This window comes from Chiloscyllium plagiosum, chromosome 7, assembly GCF_004010195.1.
Source record: "Chiloscyllium plagiosum isolate BGI_BamShark_2017 chromosome 7, ASM401019v2, whole genome shotgun sequence".
NCBI classification, from domain to species: domain Eukaryota; kingdom Metazoa; phylum Chordata; class Chondrichthyes; order Orectolobiformes; family Hemiscylliidae; genus Chiloscyllium; species Chiloscyllium plagiosum.
In genome coordinates, this window is record NC_057716.1 from 35,264,954 (window position 1) to 35,273,384 (window position 8,431).

The following is an 8,431-nucleotide window of genomic DNA, read 5'->3' on the forward strand; positions in this document are numbered from 1 at the left end:
CAACTTCATTGACCTGACCTAACTGTCCATCCTCCTTCCCACCTATCCACTCCACCTTTCCCACTGACCAATCTCTATCACCCCCTACCTGCATCCACCTATTGCCATCTCACCAACCTTTCCCAAAGCCCATTCTTCTATTTATTTCTCAGCCCCCTCCTCCCTCCGCAGTCGTAGTCCTGATGAAGGGACCTGATCAATGGCATGGTGACCATCAGGTTAAACTCACCACCAGTCCTCTTCCTCTAATGAGAGTACAGCCTTGCGGCTGGAACTTCATAGTGATTTTACTTAACTCTTCATTCATCAGACACTACCTTTGACAATTAAGGGGAGTAAATTGTCAAAGCACCTTTAAGACAGTTGCAGTTTTCTTCCTCTAGATCTTATCATCTGGTATAATTTGTACTTTTGTCTAACACTGATGAGAAATATCAGTTTTTATTAAGTAGATATCCTGACTGGGTAAACTGCATATCCAAAGATAGTTACCAATGTACATCTCTATGACTATGACTCTATTATCATACTTCATGTCAAGTTTCATTCAAATCTTTTTCAGAAAATTCATAACATAGGTATTCAAATAGAGAATATAATATTTATTAAAAAAAAGTTCACTGTAGGCATTTTACATGGAGGTACAACTCTATTCAGTGACCTCAATGTGTTGCATCACCAAACCTAAAGAAAGTCATCATTTTATATTCATTGCTCTTACAACAATCTTTACTGCTTTGTGATTAAAAGGTAATATTTTAATTAACATGTACAGTCGAAGTGAATGAAGGGCTGATGAATTCCTGATGAAGTGCTTTTGCCTGCTCCGCTGATGTTGCCTGACCTGCTGTGCTTTTCCAGCCCCACTCTAATTTGGACTCTGATCTGCAGTCCTCACTTTCACCCTGAAGTGGATAAATTGTCTAAGACTGCACAGTTGAATGAATCTGTGATTAACATAGTTATCACAGGACTAAGACTTGGGACCAGCATGATTAATTAGGATTCTTCATTATCTTCATGTCTTCTTAAAATCCATTGTATCATGCGTCATTTTGAGGATCACACCTCTCTGTTTTGGTCAATACATTGCAGAGTGATACTTTCAGCTATAACTAAAGCACCTACTAATACTGATCCTTGGGCACTGCTGTTCAATAATTACTTTTTGTTGTCAAAGTTAATCACACCTTTCTTAGCCTCTCTAAACTTGGATTCAATGTTTTGACTAACAAAGATTTGGAGATGCCGGTGTTGGAGTGGGGAGTACAAAGTTAAAAATCACACAACAGCAGGTTATAGTCCAACAGGTTTATTTCGAAGCACGTCTACTTCATCAGGTGGTTGTGGAGTATAAGATCATAAGATAAAGAATTTGTGGAGTATAAGATCATTAGACACAGAATTCTGTGTTTTACGATCTTATAGTCCACAACCACTGGATGAAGGAGCATGCTCCGAAAGCTAGTGATTCCAAATAAACCTGTTGGACTATAACCCTGGTGTTGTGTGATTTTTAACTTTGACGAACAAAGGCTAGTATCCTGTTTGTCTTCTTAGTCACCTATCTACCTGTCCTATTGCCTTTGAGGATCTGTGAACATGGATATCACCGGTTTGTTTCAAGACGAAGGATTAGTTAGATCTGGCTGAAGTGCTGAGGCTTTCCTTCAATAGACACGCTGGTTGATCTCAGGATTTGGGGGAGTATCATTGGACATATACCATCCTGAGTCCTGTGGCAAAATATATATCTGCATTAAATACCCACTATCTGCAAACAATTCTGAAAACTTCAAAAACCTGGCTACCTGTTATATTTTACATATCGCATTGCTAACCAACAGTGTCAAGTCACAGCATACTTATCAGGATGACATTGAAAATAACACTAATAAGAACAAGATAACACACAAGTCCTTGAAATAAATGTTTTCCATGTGCAACTAACATTGGAAGATTCACTCAAATAAATTATTGTGTGTCATAAAGACCTTTTTCATATCCAGCCTCTCGAATTTGTTTGAATGTTACCTCAATGCTTACAGCAGAGCTGGGGATAGTGTGTCTGTTTCTAGGCTCGGACACATTGGGAGAGGCTTTTGAAAGCTGCCTTGCCATTAGACATAATTTGGGAATGTTCTTTGTGGCTCGGTCAGTGGGGTCAATGGCAGGAAGCTGTAGCCTGTGGTCATTTTGAGGAAAGGTCCAGGTGACATGGTCCCTCTGTCCCAACTTCCTCTCGGGAAAACAGTTCCCTGTTTGCTAGTGTAGAAGAGCACTTGACTGCATTAGAAAGTGGTGTCAAAGTATCCAAGTGACTTGCATAGATGACCACTGCTTAAGAGATGGGCCATTGCTGTGTTTCCACATGTACTTACGGAGCTTCAGTTCAGAGGTGGGCATACTCTTGAATGCCTCAGATGTTACAGCACTGATGACACCAATGGTATCTTTCATACTCAGCACAAAGAACTACACTGCATCTAGAAATGGTGGCCAATACCTACGCTGTGTCCACTGATGCCTGTCCTCAACTATCGACTTTGTACAAATCCTGAGGCAAACATGTCAAGCTGAGAATAAGCAGTTGCTTTCCCATAATTCTGATACCTCTCCACAATTCCCGAATCCAGGATCTGCTTATGCTCACGTTACATTTGCCTCCCTCAGTGCAACCTGTGGCACAGCACCCACCAAGATGAGCACATCGATGTGATGGAGGGTGCTCGTGAGTCTTCCTTTGTCAGAATGGTGCTCCTTCTCCTAGCACTGCACTGCCTTAACAGGTAATGAATTCCACTCCCCCAATCTGTCCAGTCAGTTGTTAGCTCACCCACTCAAAATTTAGCTGTTCCACAGTGAGATAATGCTGGGGGCATCATAGATGGAACTTCAAAGTGGAACTTCTGTCCCCCTCTGGGAGAGAATCCCACCGGAGGCCCTCATAGAGTCATAGAGTGCTACAGCTTGGAATAAGGCCTTTTGGCTCAAACTGGTCAATGCTGACTAAAACATCAGTCTACGCTAACCCCATTTCCCTGCATTTGGCCCATATCCTTCTAAATGTTTCTTATCTATGTATTTATTCAAATGCCTTTTAAATGTTGTTAATGTACATGCCTCAACAACTTCCATGGCAGCTCATTCCAGATGCATACAACCCTCTGTGGAAAAAACGTTGCCTCTCAGGTTCTCCGTTATTCTTTCTCCTCTAATCTAACTGATCCCCTCTAGTCCTGATTCCCCAACCCTGAGTGCATTCACCCTGTCCAAGCTTCCCATGATCTTATACACCTCTTATAAGATCCCCCCTCAGTCTCCTACACTCTAAAGAAAACAAGTCTTAGCCTGTCCAACCTCTCTTTATACTGTTGAGTCTAGGCAATATCCTTGTAAATTTCTTCTGCATTCTTTCCAGTTTAATAACATCCTTCCTATAACAAGGTAACCAAAGCTGAACACAATACTCCAAGTGCGGCCTCACCAACATTCTGTACAAGTGCAACATAACTTCCCAACTCCTATACTGAACGTCCTGACCGATGAAGGTCAGTGTGCCAAAAGCCTCCTTCACTGCCCTGTCGACCTGTGACTCCTAATTTCAGAGAACCGTGCACCTGAATCCCAAGATCCCTCTGTTCCACTACACTCCTTAAGGCCCTACCATTCACCATGAAATTTCGATCTTGATTTGACTTTCCAAAATGCAAGACCTCACACTTATCTATATTAAACTCCACTTGCCATTTTTCGGCCCACTTCCCTGGGTGATCAAGGTCCGGCTGCAATTTCTGATAACCTTCCTCATTGTCCATGATACCACCTATTTTAGTGTCATCAGCAAACTTACTAATCATGCCTGTACATTCTCATGCAAATCGTTTACATAGATTAAAAACAGCAATAGGCCCAGCACCAACTCCTGAGGCACTCCACTAGTCACAGGTCTCCAGTCCGACAAGCATCCTTCCACTATTACCCTCTGCTTCCAACTATCAAGTCAATCTGTACCCAATTTGCCAGCTCCCCCTGGATTCCATGCGATTTAACCTTCCAGAGCAGCCTACCATGTGGAACCTTATCAAAGGCCTTACTGAAATCCATATAGACTATGTCTACTGCTGTCTCGGCAAGCTTCCTGGTCACTCACTGGTCAATCGGAATGGCTGGTGGCTTTACAATTGTCGCAGTGCCAGGATTAAGGCTGGGACTGCAGGAGAACCTGCAGAAAGAGGAGTCCTGGAGTTGGACACATCTATCTAACTCTGGAGGATTGTGGAGGTTGTAATGGGAATCGGGGGGGGGGTGGCGCTGAATCAAGAGGCTGCAGGTCTTGGTCAAAGGCAGGGAGTACCTCTGAAGGATATAGGGAACCTCTCACTCCCTAAGAAAATGGTACCCCCTCTTGTACAGCGGTAGCTGATGCAGTAACAGTTGCCATGGTATCTGTTTTGCCTCTGCCGTCCCATATTTCACACAAAATGCCTGATGTCTTCCTTGACCACAATAATATGGGATAGGGGGTGGTAAGTGAGTAGAGGGCACAGAAAATTGATGGACTCATCATAATTTACAAGTTGCCCACCTTCCAATGTGTGTTGTGGGCATGAAATCCAGCTCTGGGGGTGCTTCCAGTGGAAAGAATACATACAGCATTGATCGAACTGTAGCATTTCACAGACTGTTAATGCTTTAGATTGGTCAATGTGGATCTATACCAGTTTCAGGTCAGTGCTAGGGAGACATTAATGTTTTTATTCAGACTTTATTGCATTTCTACATTGGCAACAGCCTACCTGATTGTCACAACATCCTTGTCCATTGTCTTCAGCATAGACATAACTGTTGTGAGACCTCCAGCCAGGCCTGATGGTGATATATGTTGGCCTCTGCCTACCATTCTCTAGGGAGGGAACCTGCTTCTGACTAATTTGAATATCACCTCTTACGATGCATCCATGAATTGAAGTGTCATTTTGCCCTATGTCTCATTTCTTTTCTTTCTGCGATTCTGATCAAACCGCACAGCTCTGCCACTGTGAATGATGCCAGTCTCTCTCTCCATTCATGAAGGGCCCAGCATTTTTTATTTTATTCATCTGCAGGACATGGAGGTCGCTGACTTGCCAGCATTTATTGCTAGTCTCTGAGTGGCCTTGAGAAGGAGGTAGTGAGCTGTCTTCTTGGAATAAAGAAATGGTGATACATTCCTAAGTCAGGATGGTGACTGGCTTGGAGGGGAACTTGCAGGTGTTGGTGTTGCCAGGTATCTACTGTCCTTGTCCTTACAGATAAAATCAGTTGTGGATTTGGAAGATGTTGTCTAAGGATTTTTGGTGAATTTCTGCAGTGCACACTGCTACTGAGCATCGGTAGTGGAGGGTGTGGATGCTTGTGGATATGGTGCCAATTGAGAGGGATGCTTTGTCCTGGATGGTGTCAAGCTTCTCGAGCGTTGTTGGAGCTGCACCCATCCAGGCAGGTAGGGAGTACTGTGCGCATAGTCTCTTGCAACAAATTGGTTCCCACCAGAGCTATTGGAAGTAAGTAGTTTGCATATTTCCTACTACCTACATCATTCACGAGGAAAAAGAAAATCATTAAAGTAGCCACTCTACATCTTACACCAGAATAAAATCAAAAATATCAAACAGGGAATTCACACAGCGACAACATAGGTTGTGCAATATCATCCTCAAAATCAAAACATCAAACAATTGCATTCAACAGAAACATTTTTATTTCTGTGCACAGGTAATAGGTCTTGCTGAAAATGCAGTACCAGTTTACACAGATTACAGACCAGCAAACACATTTCTAAGTGATATAGTTAAACACTCAGTTGTTACTGAAGTCTGGCAAGCTGCAAGCTTTACGGTATTCTTTTAATTGCTTGACAAAGCAAGCAAAAATACCAGCATCTAAACACCACCAAACAAGAATCACAATTGAACAAGTATATTTATAGAAGGATAAATTCCATTGGATTAATGAAAAGAAGAGGATGAACAAGAACATTAATTCACTACAAACAGAAGAGGATTTCAGTTACCTGGCATATTTTCAATGTCAATTTTAAGATAAAATAGAAACTTACTATAACCCCAGAAAACATTTCGAAAAATGTGTGCAGAACTGAATGAATTAAAGTAGTGAGCAATTCATAATACTTCTTCATATTGAGTATATTTTGGAAAATAAATGTTTGTGTGCTCTATACTACTAGCTCTTTCACAACACCCTGTGCTATTAGCCAGTCATTCAGAAAAGTGTCAGCCTTGAAGACAGGGAAAGACCGATTGCTGACAAAGCCAGGGCAAAGGCACGGCCAGTGCAAGCTTTTCTTTCAAACAAACCAGTTAATTAACATTGCTGCTTTGGAAAAATGTGGACCACTGCCAGGACTGTTCAAACAGCAGCTACTCACCATCACACATTTGCTAGCCAAACAGACTTCATATGGTCCTGGCATACGTAGTTGCACAAGTATGATTTTAGAATAAAAGCTCTGCACTGGGCTTACACTGCAATAATACATCCCAAGATATTGTGTGCTGAGAGTACAGAAACCATTTTTTCACAGATATTCCTTTTACAAAGCTGCAATATTTAAGTCATGCAAAAGAAGCCTTCAGTTACTGGACTGGAGCACTTAAAGAGTAGAGTACTAGGTAGAGTGAAGCTACTCATCACAAACAACCTGTGCATCAGCATTTTTGTCTGTGTCCTTGGTTCATAACAGAAACATGCATTAGTTGTTTTACTGGAGAAAGCGAGGGCATCACATCTGACAATGTGCATTGATACCATGGTTGAATCACACCTCAAACGCAGGGAACTTTGCCTTTCTGGGCTGCAGCAAGTCAGCAAGGAAGTAAATAGTTCCTGCCATCCCTTTAATGAAATAGAAAAGAGAGATTATTGAAGCTTAGTAACAGACAATCAAAAGACAAATTACTCGAGCAAAATACTTGAAACTGGAAATCTGAAATAAGGACAGAAATGCTGGAAATAATCAGCAGAAATGGTAGCATCGAAACAATACACGGAAGGAATTAAGGTCCACCAACTATCACTACAGAAGGAGTGATGACACAAACCAATGGGGCTAAAGGGAAGTAACTCCCCTGGCTTGCATCCTAAAAGAAGAAGCTACTGAGATAGTGAATGTATTTGTTATAATTTTCCAAAAGTCCTTGAATTCTGGAGAAGTACCAGAAGATTGGAAAACTGCCAATGTGACACCTTATTCATAAAGGGATGAAGGCAAAAAGCAGGTAACTGGGCAATTAACCTAACATCGATTGTTGGATAAATGTTGGCATCATTTATCAAGGAAATAATAGCAACATATCTGGAAAATCATAATCTAATCAAGCAGAGTCAACATAGCTTCATGAAAGGGAACTCTATTTGTGTTTTTCAAGCAGGAGTCAACCAGATAGATAGAGGGGAACAAGTAGATTTGTTATGTTTGGACTTCCAGCCTGCATTTGAGATCGTAACTCACAAAGCTTAAGTCATAAGATTTTGGTAGTATTACATTGGCATTCATAGAGAATTCGCTAATGGGCAGAAAACAGATAGTGGGGATAAGGGGTTCTTTTTCAGTTTGGTAACGTGGGGTTCCACAAGGATCAGTGCTGGGACCACAACTATTTACAACATATATTGATGACTTGGAGGAAGGAAGTGAATGTCCTGTAGCTAAATTTGCAACTGACACAAAAATAGGTGGAAGGGCAAGCTGTGAGAGGGATACAAGCAGTTTAAGGAGGGATACTGATCGGTAAGTATCAGGTAAGTGGGCCAAAAGTTGGAAAATAACTTGTAATGTGGGAAAATGTGAAGTTGTGCATTTTGGAAGGGAGAACAAAAGAAATTTAAAGGGGATTTAAAAATTTAAAGAAAGAAAACTATGGAGCTGCAACACAATGGGACTCAGGGGTACTTGTGCATAAAACACAGAAAGCCAGCACACAGATGCAGCTGGAAAACAGGAAGGCGAATGGAATGTTGGCTCTTAATTCAAGGGGAGAAAGTGAGGTCTGCAGATGCTGGAGATCAGAGCTGGAAATGTGTTGCTGGAAAAGCGCAGCAGGTCAGGCAGCATCCAGGGAACAGGAGAATCGACGTTTCGGGCATAAGCCCTTCTTCAGGAATGAGGAAAGTTTGTCCAGCAGGCTAAGATAAAAGGTAGGGAGGAAGGACTTGGGGGAGGGGCGTCGGAAATGTGATAGGTGGAAAGAGGTCAAGGTAAGGGTGATAGGCCAGACTGGGGTGGGGGCGGAGAGGTCGGGAAGAAGATTGCAGGTTAGGAAGGCGGTGCTGAATTTGATGGATTTGACTGAGACAGGCTGGGGGGAGGGGAAATGAGGAAACTGGTGAAACCCGAGTTCATCCCTTGTGGTTGGAGAGTTCCTAGCCG

General features: G+C 42.2%; 1 protein-coding gene across 1 annotated transcript in view; it reads right to left on the reverse strand.

The window, feature by feature from the left end:
- Positions 1–5,720: 5,720 nt before the first annotated feature.
- Positions 5,721–8,431, reverse strand: part of lancl1 (LanC antibiotic synthetase component C-like 1 (bacterial)) — a 34,097-nt gene continuing 31,386 nt past the window's right edge. The window contains exon 8 of the mRNA XM_043693431.1: positions 5,721–6,897. Within this exon, the coding sequence (XP_043549366.1) occupies positions 6,821–6,897 (77 nt within the window). The 3' untranslated portion in view covers positions 5,721–6,820. The remainder of the gene's footprint in view (positions 6,898–8,431) is intronic.